Genomic DNA, 26,210 nt, shown 5'->3' on the forward strand with positions numbered 1-26,210 from the left:
GCACACGAGATCTTATTATCTTCTGGTTGCCTATGAAATTGTATTGTCTTATACTTTTGAATATTGTATTCTTATTAGTTACTATTACTTAAATTTCATTGTATTGTAGTGTTAAATATTTAGTTATGACTTATGTAGACAAAGAGTCCAATTTTACGTAATCATTTTGGTGTTGTTCCATAGTTATTTCATTTTTTCCATATTTTGTTTTTTCCTTATTATACTCTTTGTTTCAATCTGTTTGTCTTATCTTATTATTAATTTATTTTTAAAAAATGTAGGGTTTCTGTTTTAGCAACTCTTTAATATCAATTTTTCATATGACGTTTAAAACCACAAAATTAAAAGATATCTTTGTATATTTGATATATTTTTAATTAAAAAATTACATTACACTCTACTTTGAATCTTACTTTTCAAATCGATATATTCTTCAAAGTTCAAATTGTTAAAATTAAAATTATTTTAAAAAGTATATATTTATAGTAGATGTTAAATTCCTTTTATTTTTTCATATTCTGATTCCGCTACAGATTGCGACTTTGCTAGTTGGATCGAGACACGACGATGTGACACACACAACCCCTGTCTATATGACATAACAAAAATTATTGTTTCACTTTATTTGGCACTATTTCATTGAAATAGAACAATATCGATTCATACATACGAAACAACGGAATGTAAAATATGGATACAATAAGGGAAAAGATCATATAGTTCTCCACTGAGACAAACTCTCAACGGATCCTCTGCATGCTGGGAATGGGGAATAGAAAAACAGGGGAAGTCCCGGCCCAGGGTGAGCTTTGTTTATTTAAGAGAGAATGGGGAGTGAATCGAAGTACGATTCTTTCATGGATTGAGGCATTAATTCACAAACTAAAATGGCACAGGAGGAGAAGGCAACAAAATTCAGCTCATAAGAAGTGCAGCATGCTGCTACACGAGATACCTTTAAATGTGTCAAATCCAACTTGTTCAGGAAGGGCTAAAAAATTTCAGCCAGTATACATTTCAAACCGATACTGACATAGCATAACATTTCGTGTCGATTCTCAGTAGAGAAAGCAATTAAGTTCAAGGGTGTAAACAGCAAGTCAAAGCTTTTAGCTAAAATGTCTCGATATCACATAACGTGCCCATCAAAACACTAAAGGGTGGGAGCTTACTCCAGTGTGAAAACGTATCCTAACACCATCATCATCATCATCATAAGCTATGTAGCGAAGTCTAGAAGGCCAACAAACTACATCGACAAATTCTTGAAAGCGGAACCAGTGAATGATCAAGCAGAAACTTTTTTGCAGTAGGATGATCTAAAACATAATGAAGAATACTGCAGAGATCTTGAGAAAACAGGGTCCTGATTACTCCCACATTGTTGGTCTATACATCTTCTGGTGAAGTATACATTTAATCTCATTCACCGACTAAAAATAACGGTATTCCCCTGAGGATAAATCAAATTTGGCTTCATGTTAGGTGTCAGGTCTCAAAAAATAATAAAAGGAAAATACACATGCCAGCAAATGTGCAGTTTATCCTCGCAATGGTAAAACAGTTCATTTTGTTATGCACATGCAGGATTCATGGAGTACCAAATTACTCACCAGCCTCCATGTCTTGAGAAATAATCATTATCAAGAGATATAGCAAGTGCAACAGCTACTGCTCTTTCTGATAGGCTTAATGGGCGTGCTACATCCAACTCTTCAATCTACATTGAAAAAGAAACCAAAACAATTGTGAATCATCTGCCACTGGTCGCAATACATGCCATCTTGCATTTCTAGCTCATCTCAAGATGTTCTCAACACACTTTCACATGTAACAACCAATAAACTATTCAAGAAAAGTTCAATAAACAAGTTTGAGTCTTCCCACACCAGTCTCACCATCACATCACCAAAATAGGAGAGTTTTTTTAAATAACTTTTTATTTTGCTTTTTGCTTTTTGGTTGGGTCAGGAGGTGAGGGATCACTTATGAATAATTGGAAAAAAAAAATGAAGGTTTAAGATGTTAGTACAGGTGCTCCCACTTATGAGTGATTGGAAAAATAAGTGAAGGCTTTAGATTCAGTAGAGTTGCTTTACCCCTGTAACAGGACAAATACTGGAATCAGCATTCCCAAACCGAATCACATACTGGCCAGCATCAGTGAATATCTGTCACACAAACAACACAACATTAGTCCTTTGTGATAAAAATGCTGAAAACTGAGGAATTATTTCAACAGAACCAAAAAAGGATATCATAGAAATATGTTCCGGGCCACCATGAGCTTACATATCATTTCAAATCAATAGACTCCCATGTTTAAAAATATTGTCAGTAATCCACTGAAAGTGATGAACTGAAATATGATAATGCAGCAGAAGAGACGCATAATATTTATAATTGGCATGCCACAATGTGAGAGAAATGAGACATAAGAAACAGCAAGAAATGCAGAATTTTGACCGTATAGCATCTCCGACCAAAGAAGACAAATATAATTTATCTTAGAAAGTAGACACAATCAACTTCATGACTAAGTAATAAAGCATTTTTCCTGTAACTGTGAACCATTCTGCTTCATGTATCCTGAGATAATTAGCAGACTCAACCAGAGGAAAAAAAAAAGGAAGAAGGAAAATCACCTCAAAACCAAAACCTCTCCAATCACGATCTATCTGAGCCAGCACCTTCCCATCGATGTCCTTCAAAGTAAATGTCCAATTCCAAAAGCCAGGATTTTCAACAACAGCAAACTGCTTATTCCTACAACATGTGATAAACATGTTCTAAGTCATAAAATAAGCTAAAGTCCATTGAACAACATTATTTATCTGATATAACGGATCAAAGTGGGTGCTTTCAAGAGTCAGAAGTGTTTCCAGCAAGTCATTTAGATACTAAACTAGGAAATATTTAGACACTATAGCGACCACAAGTCATTACATTTCTGCAGAGAGTATCGAAGGCTTCAGTGTTTGTGGCTCACTTTTACACCAAGGTGTGTTTGGTAAATGTTTTCCAATTTTCCTATGTTTGGTTGGTCAAAATGTTTAGAAAACATATTCTTAGGAAAACAAACTCCTTAAAAATGAGGAAATTGACTTCCTTAATGGAAGGTGGGAAAACAAGTTGCATAAGTGACATTCCAAGTTTATTGTCGACCATCTCTCCATTTAATAGAAAATCCAGGAGGTGTGATAAATTTCAAGAACTTGATATTATCAAACCACCCATACTCGCTAAACTTAACTTTTCCTCTTTCACACTATAGATAGTGAGATCAAAATATGTTAAGCTTTGGGAACACAATTAACTTCAGTTTACATGTTAAAAACCTTAATCCAACTTAAATCCGCACTAATTCAATGAACCATGAAAGTTATTCAACCAATCCACAATTCCTTAAGTAAATCCATGTTACTGACTCCACCTAATTGGATCTTCAAACCATACAACCCCTCGAAACAAGAGATTTGAGGGATAGAGAGATAATTTGTGACTAACATAAATACGTGGAAATATTGCAAAAAGGAGATTACCCCAAGTACAGATCATAAATTCTCCTCCAGAGATGCCATCTTCTGTGGACAACACCAACCTCCTGGAAACATTTACAACGAGAGCTTAAAACTACTGGAACATATGACCTAAAAATTGACAATTCACGGGAATGGCTTGCATAAATGCATACTTCTCCATTTATCTCTGCATAAATTGAGCTGTTGATCCACCAAAAGGGCCTCCGAACCTTATTTGATCAGTACAGATAGATAATTATAAATTCTGGGTATACATATATTCTGAAATTAGAGCTAATTGAATACCTCAATGAACAATACAAAACGCTGTTTTAAATTTCGTACCCTAAAGAGCTCATTGCCAAGGCCGTCAGTTACGTAAGCCACAAATGGGCGCCTTGTACGAAGAAACTACAACAAAGAACAACACATTTAGGTGAAAAGATAATAAAAATTATAAAAGTCCCGGTGCACTCTAATAAAAGAAAAAAGCATCAGCTTGCTGCCAGTGTATGGTATTAGTTAGCAGACAATTAATGCAACAAGATGCAGCTTCACTTGTGAAACCTGATGCAAATGCAAGGTTCTCTGAAGCTCTCTTTCATCTACGATGCTTTCTCTTCTTTTTTTTTTTTTAGGATAAGTAATAAGAATCTTTTTACAAATGAAAGCTGCACTGAGCCTGTGCTTCAAAAGATAATTACAGAGAGTGCAATTCTCCTTATCAGATCAATCATTGCATCTACAAAATACATCATGTACAATGGTAGGTTGCACCAGAAAGCTAAAAGACAAATGCAACTAGTTTAATTCAAAAAATTCTGTGAGAATATTCAAACAGGAGTGAAGAAAATGAACTGGAAAAATATCACATTGTGGCTTTTTATTGGATGTTTTAGCTAATGATCATATTCCTTCTCCACACAACAGATATTTTAATTTGGTGAAGATACCTTTCTCCATGATTATATATGGGGGAGTGCATTATACTAGCCAATAACATGAGAAATACCAACAGTGTATAAGAACCCTCGTGTCATATCTATCCTAATATGTCACCACCATTCAATATCAATTTTTCGTATTCAAAACTCCTATTAGTCCACTCTCCCATTCAGAGTTTCTGTCACCTCCTATTTTGCAGCCTTCAGCACTTACTCCGGCGTTAATCATATTCTCTACAACATATAAGACAATGACATTGGTAACACCTCCCAACAAAAGAGGGTGGATATGCATCTGTGGATCAGTCAACTACTCTACCAGCATGAAAGAAGACCAACTACATAAATGAGAACATGTTTTTGTTGATCTCAGTATAACTTATAAATATGCCGCCACTTTCCAGTATCGAGTTTTCATCTTCAACAAGATGCAACTTGCATTTTCATATACCCAGGCATGATTTCTACAGGCAGAATCACCATCACTACTCCAGTGTTGCAGCCCTCACTCTCCAGTTTATTGATGCCAACTCCATAAATTTCTATATAGACTATTTGCTTGTTATACTTCTCAAAACAACCAACACTTAATGCATGCTCTTCTCCTGTTACCAAGGGATAGCTGGAATAGGTTCATAAAGCTACAGATGCACCCAATGCAAATTCAATCAGCTAGACATAAATTACATTTAAATCACTGAACCATGCTAATCATCTAAAACAATCACTCGGCCTCTACAATCTTTGACCATTGAGGGGAAATTCAATTGATGACACCAACTCTTTGTCATCCAAATTCATGCAGTCACGAGTCACCCTCCGGTTTTACTCCCAATAAACTTCTACTTAGCCAATCCAGTCCAGCTTAGACTTCTCAATCTCATATAACCAACATCGATACATGGTATGTGATGTTCAAAAAGTGCATAGTTGATTAAGGATGCATTGCTTGCATATTAATCAACTAGAAAATGACAATAAAGATGATGATTGACCATGTCAGTGATGTAAAGTTATGTGAAAACCATGTGCATGATATATGTTCATAAATATACCTAATTAGCCTCTCCTCTGAATTACTCTACAGTACTGCCGGATCATTAAGCTAAAAACCTTCTTTCACAGCCTCAACGAGAACCCAAACAATAATAGAAATACAAGCTACTTTTGAGCAAAAGGTTAAATAAGACAAACAAATCAAAAGTAGATAGCAAAACGAAGAACCAGAAGTACCTGTCTTGCAAGGAGATTACTTTTTTCACGAATGAAACCTACAGGCTAGAAAGACATTATACAAGTAAGAACTAATTTATCAATGAGGGAAATTTTATTAGATCAAATTGTCTATGCAAGCAGTAAACTGCAGTGAGAGAACTAGAAGGCATTAGAGGTTACTTACCGATTGTGGGAAGCAGACATCCATGACTGCATATCTGTTTTCCTGTAAATTATATAGAAAATCAATCACAAAACTCTGTAGTCAAAGTATATCAAAGAAAAAGAAAAAGTAGATTAAAAAGAACATGTTTAGAGACATCCAACCCCAATATCTCAACACCACAATAAAACTCTAGAAGAGTTCTTCTGTCCCAATTTGTGTGGCACTGTTCGACCGTCCATGAAGTTTAAGAAACAAAAGGTAGACTTTTGAAACTTATGGTCTAAAACAAGTCTTAGACATTTGTGTGACTATAAATCATCTCATTAAAAGTAAAACAGGGATTTTAAACTTAAATTGATTCAAAATATGGAAAGATGACATTCTTTTTGGGATAGACTATAACTATGCCACATAAATTGGGATAGAGGGAGTATAATTAAATTTGAGGGTTTACAACTGAAGTAAATATTTTGGTTCTCCTTCTCTCTTCAAGTGTTTTGGGTACTCAACAGCGTAGACTGTTGAGGAGTTCAGAGGAACTCAACAAAAATGATGAGCCCGGAGAGAACAGAGTAGGTTTAGTAGGAAGAGAAATGGGCTTGAAGAAAAAATACTGCTCTGATGGTTTGAGTTGAGAGAGAAACCCAGAGTGAGCGAATACACAAGATAAAATGTACAGTTGGGCCAAAAATATAGAGAATATAGAGAACATGATTGCATCAGACTTCTGAATAAGGGAGTTCACTAAACTTAAGCTCCAATTCCATATGAACGAATGTAAACCGTAGAGGTGGGAGTTCAGTTCTTTCGAACTTCGGTTTTCGGTTATTCATAAGGGTGTACCAAATACCAAACCGTTTTTTTTTTCAAATTCGGTTTGGTGCGATTTTTTCTAATTTTGGTTCTTCAGATTTTTCTAATTGATCACTCCATATGCCCAGGGTAGTTGATGGAAGTGTGACTTTGGTTCCGCAAAGCCTCTAGTGCTCATTCAACAGCCACATATGACATATTTGAGATGAAGAACTTGAGCAGCAACCAAATGACTTTAAAAGATTAGTAATCTAGAACCTTTTGACCAAGCAAATAGATACAAATAATAATTGCAATACCAATCATGATGTTCATAAGAATAAATTAGTAAAGCCACAAACTTACTTGCTCAAAACCAAGCATAAGATTAGCCCACTCAATATCTCTTGTTATCAGCAAGTTAGATCTTGCAAGAAGAGGTGCAACCATGGCCTGAAAGAAGAAAGATATTGGAATTTCGGTGCTTTTTATACATTCCAACTCTTAACAGAAACAAAGGCAACAATTATACATTTTCTGATTGACAACAATAGCAATATATAAGTACATGTTTAAGCAGGAAAGGTAACAAATTACAATGAAATTTTTCAGCCTAAAATAAAGAGTTCATGAACTACAAAAGAGACGTTCCAGCCACGTCTGTAAAGGAAAATATAGAGTGACTCTGTATTGTACCCTAGACAAACAGGGTAGTTGATGGAAGTATGACTTTGGCTCAGCAAAGCCTTTAGTGCTACTCTTAACAGCCAGGGATGCCAGTATTTGAGATGAAGAACTTAAGCAATAACCAAACTGACTTTAAAATGATTAGTAATTCAGAACCCTTTGACAAAGCGAACAGATACATAGTTCCTTAAGCAAGAAAATAACATTTTAAAGATATAATCGATGAGCTGAAAATATGAGGATTTAGAGATTCTGTCCCTCTAAAGGGAGCAAGGTGACTAGAGCACTGAGTAGAGTCAAAGATCTCCCGTAAAGTAAATGCAAAACCAGTTGCAGAGCAAACACTTTTTATAATGCATGAGCAATATTAGACACATTACTCATTAGAGCCATCAATTAGGAAGTAAACAACCTAGTCAGATCCTGAGCACACCTATTCAAATTAAATGAAGCAACAAAGACAGAAGCGATTGGCCATTTTGCAGATAGGAGACCAATTAAAGCTATAACTTGGGAATTCAGTTTCATGTTAGGGGGCATATATGTTGAACATAAAATTCTACATTTCTTTTGTTATGAATGCTAGAAGGGTTTGACAACTCTACCTCCTCAACTGATGTTGGCTCCAAAATACCTGTCACAGATTGGCTTATAGGTGGTTGCTTGAGAACTGGCTTGACTTTCTTGTGAGGTGTCTCTTCTGGAATGGAGGCACCTGAGAACATTTTTCTAAACCGAACTTGGAAAAATGTGTCAAAACCTGTTGTTCCCCTCTGGTCTACAGTATTTCTCAATTTTCTTTTTTGTTTTCTTCCAGATCTTTGTTTCTTTTTGTCAGCAAGCCAAAGCTGCACAAAAAAATCCCTGTTCAAATCAGGACCATCTCCCGACCTCTTCCCATATTGTCGAGATACAACAATTGCACCTGGTCCTGCCCCTTGGGCAATGCCAGTAACAAATCCAGGCAGCTTATCCCTCCCTAGCATATTTCCTTCAAAGGTCAATTCTCTAGAAAGATTTCCAGTTTGATTAAGCGAAGACGATAGGTATCTTCTTTGTAACTGTGATTGGACAGAAGAACTGTTTTTAACAACAAACATCCCATTCCAATGCTCATTCGTCCCCAAACTTTCCGATGATCTGCACTTGTATTGTCTAGCTAAACAACGAAAACTCATTCTCCAGCTCATCTATCGATAAAATAATCTTAGTCAAATACATTATCAATCTATATTGAATACACATTCTTAAGTAGTAAACAACATAGCAAAAATCAATTACTCATAACTCGTAATCAGGAACGGAGCTAGCTCATCAGTCTAAATTTGATTCCAAACCTTATATATGTATTAAGAAATTACTAATTTAAAACCCAGTAATTCTAAAGGAATAAAATCCGAACACATAAACTTCAAATTCTGGTTTCGCCTCTACAGCACATTCATGAAATTGAAACTTAAACTCAAACTGTAAAGCTTTAAACAAGTCATTAGCAAAACAAACAAATACAAAAGAATGAATTCCAAAAATATCTAAACACGGGGTTTTTCAACCAATCACACAATCAAAAACGCACAAATTCATAAACACTTCAATTGAATTATTCTCACCTTAGCATAACGGAGAAGAATATCAAAAATGTTGATCTACAGAAGAATTTGCTGGTACTTCAATGGCGTTAAGGGAAGTACAGTGAGAATTTGTTCTTTGAAGTTACCAGAAAGAAGAAATGGAGAATGAATGAGACTATTGTCGGGTCGGGTCGAGTTTTGTGCCCGAGACTGTTTAGCGGGAGAAGTGCAAAGATGGCCAAGTTTAGAGTCATTTACACTTTTATCCCTGTTTTTGTTGGCCAATTTTAGAGTCATTTTCTTTTTAGTCCATTTATAAAAAGGTCTTTTTTTAAATAATTTTGTAATTTTAACTTTTCATATGACATGTTTAATATCATAAGATTAAAGAAAATTTCAATACATTTAACACATTTTTAATTTAAGATCACAAGATTTAAAAGTCTTATTTACTTTCTTAAATTTCGTGTCAAGTCAAACAAATTTCCAACTACAACGTTCTAAGCTCTTCAATTCTTGATTTCATAGTGATAAAGTTCGAACACACTATGTTCCAACCAAGATAATTTCTTTACTTCGAAATTTAAGAAGGAAAGAAAAATTGATTTTTAAAACTTGTTACTTTAAATAAGTTGTAGAAATTTATGTAGTTATAATTATATATCATCTCACTTAGTATGTGAATACTTGAAAATGATGAATGAGTCTTGTGCATGTTTTATTGCATTTGTAATTTGAAGAAGTTAGAGTGCACGGAGAGAGAGGTTGTTCCTAATAGACCTCGGCTGAAAGAAAAAAATTCAACTCAAACCATAGAGTTAAACACAAAGAACGAGTTTCAAAAAATCAAAACACAAGGTTTTTATAAATCACCATCAAAAAGGTCTTTTGTTCAATCATGTGAAATTCATAACATATAGTCTGCAGTATAATCTACTAATATATGGATGGATACAAAGTGGTCTTATTATTATTGGGTTGATAAATTCTCTGTCTCAGGTTTAAGCCTTGCATTAGCAATACTCCGAAAAACTTTCAAAATTCCTTTAAATGATACAGCTCCAACCAAATTGTGATCCTCATCAATGACCCAAACGGAACTAGCACGATGTGCAAGTGCTTGAATTAGCACAGCTGCCAATGAACTCCCGGGATAACAGGTGATCGCCTCTGACCTTCTTGATGAGGAATATCGTCCTGATCCATTTCTACTCGACCCAGACTCATCGTCAGAAGAACAACTGCAAGCTGAAGATGATGAAGACGACACTGAAAATTCTTCCTCCATCAGTTTGGTCATCACGCCAAGTTTTTTCTCTTGCAACCTCATTTTCACCAATCCAACCAAGTCCTCTGGAGGACCACCATAGTCGATGTATGCCATGAGATCACCGGCTGAAAGAGTTGTGATTGCTGCTGCAACATCTTCATCACAGTATGCAAGAGTGGAAGCAGAGATTTCCCCAATTAGTTTATTGTCATTATCCACAACTGCCAACGCGGTTTGTTCAATATTTGCTAGTTTAATGGAATCCAAAGCAGATATTGCAGGATCGTGGTAGCCGACTGTCATAATGTTGTGATCTATGATGTTGAGGGATTCAATCGAAAACGTGGGCATAGGAGAGAAGACTCCAATGGAATTGAGAAGGAAACGTGCAACATCTTCTTGTGTTAGCCAACAATATTCAACTCCATTATGATGCGTAGATCTCGGAGAGGATGATTTTTTCCTTGAATCTGTGCTTGCATAGTTGTAAATTGGTATGACCGCGTTTTGGGTACCTTCAATCATGTAATCTATAGCTTCGAGCAAGCTGAACAAACAGAAATGTAATTTCAGAAGACTACCAATAACAGGAAACATCAGTAACATCAATCTACCAGCAATAGATCCATTGAAAACTAAGAAAAATGATCCAGGAAAAGGATAATTGGGCAAAAATTTCTGCTGCAAGTATTATTAAGATAACAAAATTCAACAGAAGAGCAACACAAACCTTGAATTGGGATCCAAATGCCTCACAATTGAATCTCCTTTAGGCAAAAGCTTCGATATCGGAACTTCAAATGCCTTGGAAGAATCAATCAAATTCTCTTGTTTAGAGAGAAAGCAAATTACATCCACCATAGATATTTTCCCAACGCAATGACATCCATCATCATCATCAGCTTTAGCTTTTTCTAGAAACGAAGAAGAATGATCGCAATTCCATACGCTTACATGAGTCTCACCGGATCTCTTCAACAACATTAACGCCTCTGCTACCGTGGCATTCTCCGGAATTGACCTTAACGCCGGCTTACCAAGGCATAAATCTGATACATCTCGATTCAAAAAACGTACTGCCATGCAAATGATAATCACCGAGATAGATAATATTAATAATATAAATGCAAAAAACAAAGAGAAATAGGCGTAGGCGTAGACGGCGAGGCAAAAATGGAGAATTTTGAGTTGCCGGAAAACGCCGTGTGAGAAGATCCGGTGGCCGTCTCAGGGGATGACGACTGAGGAAAAATGGAGGAAGATTGAGATATTTATAGGCGGGAGATTACCGGAATAACCGGTAAGAGGGATGAGTTTTTTGACACAGATTGTGGGGCCCGGGAGGATACAAGTGGTTAAACAAGTTTGATTTGGAAACAATGAGAAAATGACAAAAAAGTGGTCGTGGTGCACTGGTGGGAGTGCTTCACCATTAACCAAAGGTCTCGAGTTTGATTTTGGGAGCTCCACCCCCGAACGGGCCTGCAGTGTGCTATCCGTATTTAGTCGGAGCTCCAATGTAGGCTCCGGACACCGAGTGAAAAACCAAAAAAAAAAAAAAGAAGAGAAAATGACAAAAAAGGTCCTACCGGGAGTCGAACCCAGGTCGCTGGATTCAAAGTCCAGAGTGCTAACCACTACACCATAGAACCGGATGTCCTGTTAGCTTCCAAACATTTATCATATTCTTGATTGTTAATTGAAAAACTTGTCACTAACTGTAAAAAAAAATTAGTCAGCTTTTACGAGTTCAATCATAAAAGCAGTCACTAATACTTGCATTAAGGTAGCTTGTTTATACAACACCCTTCGAGGTGATATCCTTTTTCAGACCCTACTAATACAAGATGTTTTGTATACCGAACTATCTTTTTTTCTCTGAATATACCTGAAATAAAAAGAGGACATATCCTTAGGGATAACTCAGTTGATTTGGAGGGTGGTTATCCACACGGATGACCCGGAACCGATCCCCCTCAATGCCTTTTGAGCTGAGTCTGTCGCATAGGACTTGCCTAGTGTGGTTTACATCCCTGTGTGGTTGCAAGCTATTACAAAGTGGCACGCTGGGGTTTACCCAGCGCTCACCTCTAGCGGAGTTTACCCTGCGTACCCGAATGACGTTTCTTGTCGTCCTTATTGACAATTTTTTTAACAAACATTTTCATGTCTATCTATTTTGTAATGCTTCCAAAATCCTCTAGATTCAGAGAATCCTTGGTGAAGTGCAATTCTTTTGTCTTTTTGAGCTTTTTTCATGGCTATTATTATCGTCTATCGACCATATTTCAGTTCACATACTGTAGCAGAATATGACTTTGAAATTAATTTGGCCCGTTGGAAATATTTTCGACGTACTTTACATAATATTGACAGAACGTCGGTCAAAGTTGGTGTTTTCCTTTTGTAGTTATGTAAAAAGGCACAAAAAATGTTCAATCAACATACCTCGTTAGCAAACCTAATGCAAGCATTAATGACTGCTTCCACAACTCGTATTCACAACACAAAAATGTACAATAAGTATAGTAGTAAACCATATCATACTCACTCTTATCATATAGATCCTTGACATATTTGTTTACTTCTTCCTACTTCCTTTTTGTTTTTTACATTTCTCCTTCCCCTTCCCCTGCTTCCTTTCAGCCTGGTAACCACCACCTCGAGTCTCGGAACTACCAGTAGACGGAAGAAGATCCATCGTAGCAACTTCATCACACGATACATAAAGTTTCTCCGCGCATTGGTTCTCTAACGCGATGATTATATCCTTGGGCACAATGAAATGGTTCAAGAAAACTTCTAGCTTGGTTTTTTTTGTTAGCAAGCTCTTTAGCAATTGTTCAATGCTTTCCTTTTCCAGAGTACTGCATAAACATAATAATACAACAAAATTACAAAATGAAAAGACAAAAGTTTATGTATATTGCTAGGAGAAAACAACACAACGATTCACCAAAACAGACATCTGTTTAGTAAATGATGCTCTTTTTTTACCGTTTTGATCACAATGAATATCTTAATGACAAAACATTAGACCACGTTCTAAAATTTTATAAGTTATTGCAAACGTTGAATGACAGTCTAATGTTTCGTCTGTAAGGTTAGAGAAGTATATGATCAACACTACATCTTAGGGGACATGTTATGCATCTCAACATCCATAGTACGCCTTTACATGTAGAACTTGACAGAAACCATGTCGTCTGCCCCTCATCGTTCAAATTAATCTTGGCGATGGTGATGGAATTACGTTTATTGATCTAGAAAGATATGCTTAACCAAAGGTAATATGATATAATCCAGAAGACATAAATTTGTAGAGTAAAGAAACTAAGAACCAACGAACCTCGTATTCATCAATGAATGGAGTTGTATCAACTCCTGAAGCATATTACGTGTTTCCTCTATCATGTCCTCAGCAACATAAAGTTTCTTCTCCGAGCACAGATTGATTGCAGCGGTTAAGAAGCTTACATTAGCATTCAGTTCCTCCTTGAAACAAGAAAAACACAAAGTTTAGTAACTTGATATAAAAAAAAAAACAACATGAAAACAGCCAATTCGACCCGAGCACAACACATAATTTTACTGAATTCCAAGGCATAACACTAAGAGAATTAGGATTAGTTTAAACCTTCAAATTAACAGTTGAGACACTTGCAGAAGTTCCACTGTCATCGGAGCCACTAGACTTCAAGACGTCTGATACTTCCTGAAACACAGCCCAATTCAGTTGCACGTATTGATCTGGCACGGGAGTAATGGTCGAAATCTTTGGTTGATCACCACAATATGAGGAAAAATTCACGCATGACATGACTTCTGGAACAGTGGTAGTTTTATCTATTGGAATCAACAAACTCAAGATATCTTCTCTGCTGCAATCTGCTCGCAGCTGCACAGAGACGGCGTTGGAATACTCAACTCCCGGAACAATCTCACCAAGGTTGACAACCAAAAGAGGATCGCCGCCTTTTTGAAAAGCTTCAACAAAATCATTGATCTGAATGTAGTTATTCTCCGTTGTTCCTCGTTGAAGAATGACATAAAGTTCCTCTGGAAACTGGTTCCTAACATTGTCGATACTAAGCACTTTGAAAAGAACATCATAGTATTTCTCACAGTTCAGACACAGTAAGCACAGGATAAACACCAATCTCAAGACCATTTGCTTATAGTACATATCAACATTGATTTTCGATCGAGCAATCCACTCTACTGTACAAGCTTTGTCAAAAATGAGTTCTTGTACCATCACAAGAATGGAATCATATAATTCTTCTAAAACCAGTGTCTTAACAGCATTCCTAGAAGTTGGTCGGGATTCAAACTGCTCAGATATCAGCCATTCCACAAATGAAGATTTAAACGCGAAGAACATTCCACGATACTGAGATACCAAAATCAGGAAATGCTCGAGAAGATACAAGAAGCAGCCAGGGGAGAAACAGTCGCCAATTTTTGTCCAATTCTCGTCTCTTCTTTTCCAATTCGCGCTAAATGTATCCTGCAAAGCTTCACAAAATTTCTGCAATAACTCATGACATTCAAGATTGATGTTGCTCAATAGAACTTCTTGAAATTTCAACGATTGGTCTCCAACAGAATCGCCTGACTGATCAAAATCTTCCCAACATTCTCTCTGCTTCGTGCAATAGAGAATTTCGATGAATGACTTCCAAGGAACATCTGATGGGATTCTTCCAACAATTTTCTCATACAGCTCCTCGGGAAGTTTTCCCGAAGCAAGGCATATGATCACCATCCTTCCAATCTGTCCATAGCTAAGAGTACCACTAGTACCAATATCCTGGACAATACATTCTTGAAGTAAATCACAAGAAAGTCTCGTTCTCCTTAGAGAAATCATTTGTCCCATCATTGACTGTCGAGAATCGAGGGGGAATATCTTCTCAAAGTATTTTGTCGACACTAGTGTCAAAACATTCTGTATTCTCAACACGAAACTGTTCAAGACATGGTGCTTGGACTCACATAAAAACTTTGCAATCTCGTACACATTTAGCAGGCACACGCTTTGCCAAAATAAAGGCAACGACTTTACAGCCAACTCATAGAGGGATGCAAGAGTTTCAAGAACCTTCAGACCAACTACGAGTAATGCTGTACGCCAATGAGTATGAACAGCAGAGATAAAATGCCGAGCATCAACAAATACCATTTGTTTGTTCCGTCTTACAACAGAGCTCTGAATATTTTTCACCCATTCGGCTGCTGGATGCAGCAGAACATACGTAACGTTGAGACCATTCAACTGCTGCCTTACACCAAAGTATTTTAGACAGAATTCACCAACTCCTTTGAATTCACCAAAATCAACATCTCCGAGGCACTCAAGAGAATCAAGAACATCAACAACATTATTCTTCCACGAATTCCAAAAGTGAAACAGTGTCCCAACACTAACCGGGCTGCACGGAATCAGTTCTTCTGAACCATTTAGACTACCCGATAACTTATCATCCCAAACATAATTCGTTACGTCATATTGAAAATGAAAATCCAATATCTTTCTACAACACAAAATTTCACCTAGGAAACTTTTACATTTCTTAGAGGCAATGAAATTATGCTTCAAGACTGACCAATCAACCGACTCATTCGATAAAACCTTAATCTCATTGCACAGGGTTTCAAAATTTGACCTCTGCCTCGCAAATATCATCGCCTTCTCTAAAAGTTCCTCCTTTTGCACGAACGATTTCAAAGGCCAACCTTTACTTCCAACCATCCATAATGAGTGAGAGAGAAGGTACAAGAGGATGAGTGAGCACGCCTTATCAAAATCCCCTCTCTTCCCAAGAAGATCAGCTTCACAAAGTACATTTCCAATCAAACGTGCGATTTCAATAGCTTCAGCAATGTTTCCTGATTCTTCTTCTAAACGAAGCAACTCATCGAGGCACTTTCGAGACATTAAGAACTTGCGCTTCAAGTCCATTGATGGGAAAATTCTGACAAATTTCATCATAGATTTTCTGTCCTTATGCACAAAAGAGTTAGATGCACAACTCTCCAAGAACTCCATCCTGATTTCATCAATTTCATCAGCACTTTTCCCAACATTATCGCGCTGACAAGCGTGTTGCTTCCAGAAATCGATATATTTCAGACCTAAGTCATAACATTTTCCCTTGGTACAAACTGACAGACACTCTGTGAAATAATTTCCTTTTGCATAAATTTCTGCTGCCTTTTTATAGCGACCGGCCAGCGTAAAACATTCAGCAGCCTTTATCAGTTCACCACACTTGTCCAAATAAATACTTCCTGCATGTAAGTCTTACAAGTTAAACATATAAACCGAAAAACATGATCGGATATGATATTTTCTCATGTTTAAGTGAAGAAGTCGCAAAGGAAATGCACTACATATGTATATATCAAATACTTAAGTTTAGAACATTATTAACACTTGAACACATCGTTCAAAAATACAAAACTAATAAAGTTGAAATGATGGCTCCGCCTCTGTCAATCAATATGCTTCTATACCTTCAAGCTTATAATTTTATGATGTTTGTTTACTAAAGCTCAAAAGTGGATACTTAAAACTCTAGAAACGGAAATGCGAAGCAGCAGAGAAGGGAGAGAAAAAGAAAAAAGAGCAATTTCGTAAGATCACCAATTTCATACCTGCTTGTTTATAATCTTTTAAGTCATAAAAACACTCCGCTGCAGACTTAAATCTCCCAATAGAAAGAAATATCTCTGCAGCCTCCAGAAGATTAATGCGAGCCCTTTCGGGATCAGAATAACGAATTTGTTCTGCAGTTTCCATGATATAAGCGGCCTTTGCTCTTTTCTCCCAATCTGTTTCACCCGCTTGCTTGAAACACATACGTGCCATCTCATAATTTTTCTCCCAAAACAGCTGCATTTGAACATCAAACACTTTAGGAGGACAGAAAGAAGTTGAGAGCATGCAATGAAAAATGTACGAGAGAGTAGCAACGGAATGAGGAAGATTGAGTTGACCTTCATTCCTCTCGATTTCCACTCCTCCGGAGTGCTGAAAGTTTGCATAGTATCTGTGACTGAATGTACATTCTTTACTTCCATAAGAGATGACATTTTCCAGTAGTCAAACATAGGCCTGGAAAACTCATCTAGACTTTCACAAATCCATAATCTTTGCCGTGTTCGAGTAATAGCCACGTAAAGTTGCTTCAGTTCAGAACACAAGATATTATGTTTTGCATCACAGAAACTTGGGAAGGACAAATCGGCTAAATTATGTTCTTTCATATACGCATATACAACTCTCCATTGATTTCCGAGTGGCGATGAGCTAAAAAAATTGTACAGGAGTACATCCTACATATGATCAATGAAGTATCATCAGGAGAATTCAGTAAATTATATAGCAAAACAGTTGATTCTACCTACTCAAATATGAATCGGAGGAGATATTAGCTCGTTTTGCGAGGCATCTTCTTACGAGTAGCATATCTTTATTTAGACATATTCCTCATCCTGATTTTTATAGATTAGAACAATTCTTTGTTGTTAAACCCTCGAGTTAAGACACGTAGAACTTCTAACTCAAATTGAAGGAAGTAAGAAAAATGAATTAGATGACTGATATCTTAAGCACAATAAGCAACCAGAAGACTTGCCTCAAATTCGAGCCCTTTGCATTCAACTATGGTCAGAATAAGAGCTTTCTGCCCAACTAAACCATAGACTTCTTGCTTCGCAGATTCATCACGTACTAATATTACTTGTTCCGCACCAAAGCCTACTATTTTGCCACTGTTATTCCCCTTGTTCCCGAAAAGAGTAATAATAGCATTTTCATCATTTCTGGTCGTGAGCAAGACAGGAGATGCACCACCTATAAGACTTGTCTCAGATTTTAACACATCTACGGATTGAGGGAAAAAATGACTGAGTAGATTGATCACACTCTGAGCAATTTTGAGTACACCGGTATGTGTACGGAAGTTCTGAAGCAACTGAAAAACACATGATAGTTGTCCTTTATCTTTTCTTCGGACATCACTCTTCGAGTCCATGAGAAACTCAGTGTAGAATAAACTTCTTATGTCCTCAAATCGAAAATCAACACCCCTTGCAATAGTCTGGGCCGTATCCCCCGAGAAAACAAACCCTTCATCCACATTTCTGCAAATATATTTGAAAAGAGAAAGTTGCCTCATTGTCAGGTCTTGAACTTCATCAATATATACAAAGTCCATTTTGTCACCATCCAAATGATCACGTTTTAGTCGAAGATGAATATCATTAACTAAATCAGATATATCAAATTCACCACGCTTTATCTTCATCTTTTCGTAAGCTTGGAAAATATCATATATTCCCTCTCTATTTTCCACACTTAAATTGGAGACACGGTTTTCAGACATTAAAACATAAGCATCTCTGCTAAGCTTCCCGTCATGAAAATCCCCAGCATGTAGCCCACCTTTTATATGAGACATTATTTCTGTAAAGACCCTTGAAGGATCAAGATTCTTCGTCAATTGACGTCTGAAGTGAGGCCAATACAAGCAACAAAAACGATCATAACTGATCTCCTTCTCTCTTATGAATGTTTCTATGGCAACTGACCTCAAGCTTCTGTCCTTGGAAAGCTTCCACTTCAAGTTAAATTTATTGAAGTACGAAGAACCTACCGTTCCATCAAGCATCATTAAGAATTTATGGAATGTGATCACAAGAGGGTATTTTTTGTATGGAATGCCTATAAAAGAATTCGGTATGTCCCTAAACGGCGTCATTCCATCAAACTCATCAGCTTCAAAGCTGCTTTCAGCCCAGAAACTTTCACCAAGAGAAAACCTGCAGATTTAAGGAGCACAAATTAGGATCAACAGCTTCTACGGCTACCCTATATAAAGCTGCAAGATTTACAGGGTGGAGGGACTAAAGTCTTCATTATTTTATAAACTTCGTGCCCAAAGCTGCAAGATTTAAAGGGCGGAGGGACTAAAGTGGACGAAAGTCCTCCTAATTTTATAAACTTCGTGCCCAGTCAAACTAATTAAGACACACATAAATTGTAAAGATATGACACATTGGCCTAACTCAACCCCAAGAGCTAGCTCATGAGGGAGGATTGTCCGAGTTCATATAAAGAGACCACCAATTCATTCCCCAACCAATGTGGGACTTTTATCCACTCTTACATCACCATTTTCCATTTTCTACAAATTTGTTTATTTCTATATAAACCGCGAAAACAAAACAAAACGAACAATAAAACCAAGTAATTAGTCCAAGGATAAGACAAACAACTCGTTAAAGAAAGTAGTTCCATCAGGCAACTCTACGGTAGCAGATTAGATGAATCACCTTTTCAGCTGAGAAACTTGTTTGTTGACCGCGTAACACAGTTTAGGACTAACAGTGACAAATAGCTGGTGCAAGGTAGTCCTGTTAGTCTCTCTGATACATTGGTCATCTTCATGTTCCTCGTATAGTCCAAATCTTGACTCCTCCGCTACATTTAACCCATGAACAGAACTATGGTGTTGCTGCTCTTTTTGGAACAGCTTCATTGTTAACACGGTAGTTTTCCCTGTGCCTGAGCGGCCAAGTATGAAACTACTTTTATTGAAAAGGATTATCTCCCTCTCTTCATTAGTTACTTCAAAAGGGACATCTATTTCTTCACCATGGCGATCGGAGAGCAAATGTGTGACAACACCAGATGATAACGAGTAAAACTTCATTAACAAGAAGCTTTCACTCACTCTTGAATTCTCAACATATCCCGATTCACGGTTCAATTTTCTCTCAGCATCGTTCTTATACTGAACAACCTCACGATGAACCTCCCAACACTTTGGAACTTCCAAATCCCTAAACAGAAGACGAAAAGTTAGAATCAAAGAAATTTTTAAAAGGAGACAACTTAAGTTTATCATAATATTGAGAACAATGGAGTGATAAAAGAAACAACATTACCCCACAAAATACTTCTGATTACAGAGGTTGATGAAGTCCTTAGTGTACGTTAAACATACTGCATCGAGTCGTCTCAAAAACCCGGGAAACTCCTCCAAAGGCAAAATATCCCAAACCTTGAGAACTTGTGTATAAAAAAACTCCTCTTTCTGAATATCAACAGTACAAACGAGATATCGCCCTTCAACTACCTTGAATTTCTTAACCACCTGAGATGAGTTTTTGCAAACTAAGTCCACGTTCTGCCTCTTCGGGCGCCATCCACTTGCAAGCTTAACCAGAAGAGTTAACACATACTTTCTCAAGCACGAGGACGCCAACTTTCGAAATGATTTTCCAAAATTCTCACTGAACACTACCTGAAGAACCAAATAGAAGATATAAGCAGTTGCAATGTTACATCATTAGATCATATCTTCGGAAAAAATCAAAAAGATAAACCAGGCCCTCTACGGAGCTATTGTTACACCAATAATATAAACAAACCTCGACGGATTTCAGAATTCAGACAAAAAGTACTAACTATAGTCACACCTCACCTCGATATATAGTGTTCAAAATACAAGAAAACAACTAAGATAACAGGAAAAACACACTTTCGAAGAGCAAAGATTAGAGTGCATGACCGTTCACAGCATCATGAATTCGTTATAAATGATTCTACTATAATTCAACTCCTCCATTCCGTGTCTATCCAATCTCCAATCAGACTAAGTTACACAATGCGGTACTCAGAAAAAGTTTAGTGTAAAAGACAGAAATATGATTTCGTCCATCTATCTATGGAACAAAAGCAAGAGAATCTCTAAGAAATGTGTGTACCTTCCATATTTGTTCTTTGAATAGAATACTATCCCCATTTAGAAAATCGTCCAATTGATCAAGTTCCTTCTTGGCATCTAAAATTGTTTTTCTCATGTCTGTATCTTCATCTGCATGAAAGAAGCATTGACGATCCTTGGCATCGAGAATTAGTTCTTCCCAGATGGAGTTAGTATTCAATAACGTTTGTTCATTGCCCAATATCCAGAGACAGTGTCTAGAAAAAGAATGAAAAATCTTAGACAAAGCAGAATTAATGATCCAAATTGTGAAGAAGCAGTGTATCAAATTGATCCGTACCGGGCCCTGGTCAAAGCAACATTAGTCCAATGAAGACTAGACAGGAAGCCAATGGATCCAGCATGATTCGATCTCACAGTAGATATTATAACAATATCTTCTTCCCCTCCCTGAAATTCATCAACTGTCTTCACATTAACTTCAAAATGTGCATGGTTATTATACTTCTGACCAAGTCTATCTTGTATGGCCAAAACTTGAGCAGCATACGGTGATATAACACCAATGCGGAGTTTCTTCTTGGAGGCCGTACTCCAAGCTGCAAAAATTAGAATCGTATATGAGTGTAAAAAATGGATGTACTGATGGAACCTACAAACAACCTCGATAATTGATATATCGATGTTAGACAATGCTTCCTTAAACACAAGACTGTTCGTCCATCGTCATAATTTTAACAATATTAGTAGAAGACAGCACATTAACAAGTGAAGGATCAAAAACTAATTAATCAGTGTCCGGAAAAATATATTATGAAAAAATGTATAAGTTTTCTTTGATATGATTATACCTTTGAACAAGCTCTGCACCATTTGCATGACCAACGCAACCTCAACCAAATTTCGTCTATGTCCAAGATTATCCAGCTCTTCTTCTCCCCATGGCACATTTATAAAGGCGTACGGACCAAAAGACTGTCCTGTAAGATGTATTTTTTCATATGCTTTACTCTTTACATCCGGGGCATCAATGATTTGCCTACGATGGAAAATTGAATTTGGGAACTGGCTTATTGAAGGATGCATCCTGTACTGTACGTTAAGCAGGTGCTTAACATGATCTAACGAACCGAGTCTTTTGAATAAGCTCCTTCCAAGTCCAGCTTCACGAGAAATCTGGTAAGGAGTAATAAATTTCTATAAATAAATATGGTAAAAATACAGTCAGACCTTCCTATAACAAAATTTCACTATAACAGGTAAGTTTTCTTTGGAACCAATTTTCACGTTACGTTATGTCTCTATAACATCATTTAGCTATAGCAACCAAAACGTATCAAGACAAACAACGCCGTTATAGAGAGGTTTGACTTTATGTCAGATGAAGTTTCTTCAAAATTGAAGGTGAAAAGGGATACGTACTCTACTCTTAACTATCGCTGTCAGCTGGAACTCATCTCCAGCTAGAACAACATGCCTTAAACCTCGAAGTTGAAGGGGTATGACTGCTTCGCACTCCTGCAACTGATCGGCGTCATCTACAACCAATAAGTCAAACGGCTTTGATTCCACAGAATGTAGCTTATATGAAGTAGAAGCAGTGCAGAAAATCGAGGAAGCCATTTGGATACAGAACTCCATTATCAGATCCTTGCTCATCACGCTAGGAAAATGCAGTGTCCAGAGAGATTGCTGAAGATCTTTCAGGGACTGGATAATTAAAGACACTCCAAATGGTTGCTGACAAGAAAAGAGCATCCTCTCGAGAGAATCAAGCTGGGAGAGAGCGACCACCATTCTATCAACATTTTCTTTTCGAAGGAACTCTATAGGTACATGTGTACAGATCATAAGCATGCACCTTCGGAGAGATGAAGCTTTCGAAGTAAACCACGATCGGACTAAATCTACCGATGAGCTGATTTTCACCTTTACCTTTGGAGCTTTCTCTTGCTCACAGAGTTCCTCCAGAAAACTAATCATAGAACTTAAACAGGCATTCCAACCACTCGTTGGCGCAAGGCACTCCGCCAGCTTGTCAACACGATAATCGAGGGAAATCTCCGCAATATCTTCACCATCCTCACAGCTCTTATTCCCAAACAAGAGAATATCACCCAAAGGACAAAAGCCATCATATTCATTCTTAGACGACTCTCGGACCAGTTTAACCAAATGGGAAGCAACTCGGGCTGTTGTTACGTTTGTTGGGGCACAAGTAACAGTTTTACACTTCATATGCAGCAGCTCAACAAGCATTACACTTAGTGTCCTAGTCTTTCCAGTACCAGGTGGACCACAAATAAGTTCAACAGAAGCCTTGTGGTAGCAACTCACGGCGGCTAGAGAGGTAAAGATTGCATTAGCCTGGGAATCATTCAACTTGGACAACAGGCTAGACATAACTTCTCCAACCGGTGCATCATATTCTGAACAAAAGTCACATTTCTGTTCGATCTGTTTGTGCAAGGGGACAAATATCAACAAATGTTTACATCATTTAACACCAAATTCATTTCCAAATGCCTACTAAAAGCGAGTAAATCAACAAGATCACTTACCTCTTGCACGGGGCAAAGGATTTTCTCAATCATATTCAAATTCTCTCTCACACGCAACATGTTCCATACTCTCTTATTCGACATTACATTTACTAAAAACACTACATGGCATGATCCTCGCATACCCTTAACATTTCCGCTACCTGGAGGAACTCTTACTTTAAAATTAACCAATGCATCATTCTCATTGACATCAGTAACATATGCAAATGTCCAATAGACCGATCTCTGCAGGTCACTAGCATCTTCAAGCTTAACATTCGAGATAACAACAATATCTCCCGGTGATGTCCTATAAGGAACGCGACCATCACAACATCGGTTCCTCCAATAATTAACCTCAACATCAAAAACCAATGATCCATTAGGCTCTAGTACTTCTTCAAAGGATATTAATTCAGCAAATGGTGCTTTGACTATGTCTTTCAAGGAAACAGCAATATATGCTCGTGTTTCTTCGAGTAAAGGGAAGACGAAAGAACTCAAGTAATGATCTACTGATTCAAATGATTCAGGAATCTTCTCCACCTACACATTATGAAATTACATCAAAATCATATAGTAACAAAATGCAATTGAAACAAACACACACTCTTTTGTATACTTCTTATGTATACAATTATGTCAAGTGTATATGTAACTATTGTAGCCGGTAAACTTGACTTATTTTCATGATTCTAAATCCTAGTTTCTCAGAACAAGTTACACATTCAAATTTACACTATATATTACGTATATCATATATTAATATACAAAAATATACATTTACAGGCTATTATTTTGGTGGGCGACTATTTATGTCAGTTTCTCTTTTTTAAAAGGATTACATGTAGATTTCTTTTGAACAACCTATAAAGAGTTACAAAAAATTGTATACACTGACCGTGCATATAACTTAAACTCGATGAAATTACCTGAAATTGATACAAAGTTTCATCAAAAATATCTTTGATAGACCATTTGAGAACCAAATCAATGAAATCAATATCTTTAGGCCTTGAAATCTTCATTTTCTCCATAGAAGAACCTCCTCTCATACCTAAAAAAATTATTCAAAAAAATGAATACTACAATAAAAAATGTTGCATACAAATTTCTATATACAAGGGGCGGAGCTACAGTATAACTATGTACAAGTTCACGTGAACTAGTAACTTTTGATTAAATCAATATTTATATTAAGAAATTCACTAATACGACAATAAAAACACCTTAATCCCAAAAATTCACTTTACCAACTTATATATAGTAAGACTTTAGACATATATTGAATGATACATGAAAAGAAAATAGTATTTGAAATTGAAGAACTCATTTTCATGTTTTGAAAACTCATCTTTAGAAATTAATCAAAAAAAATTCATTCAAATGCATAATTAATACAGTTCAGTGCACAAAGCATTTAGCAAGGTCAGAAAAGAAGGTCGCACCTCAAAGTGTAATGTATACTATCTATCGTAATGCAAGTATTAGTAGCTGCATAACCAAAACATATTTTTTAAAAGGCAAAAAAATATGTAGCAACACACAAATTAAGAACTATATATTGCAGAAATTTTTTGTTCAATAAAAAGGAAATGAAGAAATGTTGTTCTTGGAAAACGAAAGGGCGGTCTTTTCATTTTCCTCATGGTCTACTCATTTTCCCCATTTAATTTTTTTAAAAAAAAATAATAATTAAGACTATAATTCATTTGTGTTTTAGTTATTCAATTAATATATGTTGATTTTTATTAAATATTATGTTCTCTTTTAGCATGTCCTTTTCATATTCTTACCATTTATTTTTATTTGTCCAATATACAATAAATATATGTTTATTTTTATTTGTTACTTTTCACATATTAAGAAGAAAAAAATATCTTTTCATGTTTTACTATTTATATTAATTATTTATTCCCTAAATCTATATATCTATAAGCTAATATTAGACATAATTTGAGAATTGTGTAAAATACTCATATTTATCACTATTTCTTAAGGGATATGTAAAGTTCTAAGTGGACAGTAAAATTTGTGTATACTTTATCCTTTCAAACGTCAAAATTTCACAGAATATGTTAATGTTATTCACGAAGACTATATAATTTATCTTTTTATGATGAAAATATTTGCATCCACTTGTGCCTTCCTCCATTTGTGCAACTACCTGGTAATTTGCCAATCAGGGCTTAGTAAATAAATAAAAATCACCTAGTTTTTACATTTTTTTTAATATAAAATTTAAACCTAAAAATTCACGATTTTTCTTAATACTGTGTACCGGTCCGTTCGGTTCGATTTTGAAGTTTATTGGTTTGACTTATTGGTTATCGGTTTGTAGAGATGTTAAACCGTTGTAGAACCATTAAGATATTGACTTATCGGTTATTGGTTTATCGGTTATTGATCGTTATCGGTTTAACCTAGAGCCGTCAATATGGGCTAGGCCTGTTGGGCCGGCCTGGCCTAACCCGGGATTTAATAGGGCTGGGCTAAAAATTTTGGAGCCCATTTTAAAAAAGGTTTTTTTAGCCCGGCCTGAATAAGCCTGCTGATTTGTGGGGCTTGAGAAATATAGGTAGGGCCGGCCCGTGGGCTAATACAAATTAATTAAAAAAATATAATATAATATTAAAATTTAAAATTAAAGAGATCCAAACTCAAAATCTATTTAAAGTTTTTTAGGAAATCACTAAGTATAGAAGTTGCATCCACCATGAAAATGTCCAAACACTTGTTGCTACTCGAAACTGGTTACATGA

General features: G+C 36.4%; 2 protein-coding genes and 1 non-coding gene across 3 annotated transcripts; all 3 read right to left on the reverse strand.

The window, feature by feature from the left end:
• Window positions 1-914: 914 nt before the first annotated feature.
• On the reverse strand, window positions 915-9,134 carry LOC102602118 (altered inheritance rate of mitochondria protein 25). Its single transcript, XM_006343179.2, has 12 exons — window positions 8,936-9,134; window positions 7,931-8,515; window positions 7,005-7,091; window positions 5,865-5,906; window positions 5,699-5,743; window positions 3,867-3,932; window positions 3,695-3,751; window positions 3,543-3,604; window positions 2,646-2,766; window positions 2,100-2,171; window positions 1,614-1,720; window positions 915-1,453 (listed from the first exon to the last, which is right to left on the reverse strand). The coding sequence occupies exons 2-12, from the start codon at window positions 8,513-8,515 to the stop codon at window positions 1,423-1,425; spliced, it is 1,275 nt and encodes a 424-aa protein (XP_006343241.1). The 5' UTR covers window positions 8,936-9,134; the 3' UTR covers window positions 915-1,422.
• A 598-nt stretch (window positions 9,135-9,732) lies between these two features.
• On the reverse strand, window positions 9,733-11,420 carry LOC102602454 (CBS domain-containing protein CBSX5-like). The gene is made up of 2 exons (XM_006343180.2): window positions 10,897-11,420; window positions 9,733-10,713 (listed from the first exon to the last, which is right to left on the reverse strand). Exons 1-2 carry the CDS (start codon window positions 11,247-11,249, stop codon window positions 9,867-9,869), a joined length of 1,200 nt encoding a protein of 399 aa, XP_006343242.1. The 5' UTR covers window positions 11,250-11,420; the 3' UTR covers window positions 9,733-9,866.
• A 326-nt stretch (window positions 11,421-11,746) lies between these two features.
• TRNAQ-UUG (transfer RNA glutamine (anticodon UUG)) lies at window positions 11,747-11,818 on the reverse strand. The gene has a single exon. It is a non-coding gene; the product is annotated as a tRNA-Gln (tRNA).
• Between the last annotated feature and the right edge of the window lie 14,392 nt (window positions 11,819-26,210).

Source organism: Solanum tuberosum, unplaced genomic scaffold (assembly GCF_000226075.1).
Source record: "Solanum tuberosum cultivar DM 1-3 516 R44 unplaced genomic scaffold, SolTub_3.0 scf00039, whole genome shotgun sequence".
Taxonomy (NCBI): Eukaryota; Viridiplantae; Streptophyta; class Magnoliopsida; order Solanales; family Solanaceae; genus Solanum; species Solanum tuberosum.

Coding starts and splice junctions, on each gene's coding strand:
- LOC102602118 (XM_006343179.2), bottom strand. CDS start 8,515: ATGAGCTGGAGAATGAGTTTTCGTTGTTTAGCTAGACAATACAAGTGC. Junction 3,933..5,698: donor GTAATCTCCTTGCAAGACAG/GTACTTCTGGTT, acceptor TCTTTGTTGTAG/TTTCTTCGTACAAGGCGCCC. Junction 2,767..3,542: donor ATTTATGATCTGTACTTGGG/GTAATCTCCTTT, acceptor CACATGTTGTAG/GAATAAGCAGTTTGCTGTTG.
- LOC102602454 (XM_006343180.2), bottom strand. CDS start 11,249: ATGGCAGTACGTTTTTTGAATCGAGATGTATCAGATTTATGCCTTGGT. Junction 10,714..10,896: donor CATTTGGATCCCAATTCAAG/GTTTGTGTTGCT, acceptor CTGTTTGTTCAG/CTTGCTCGAAGCTATAGATT.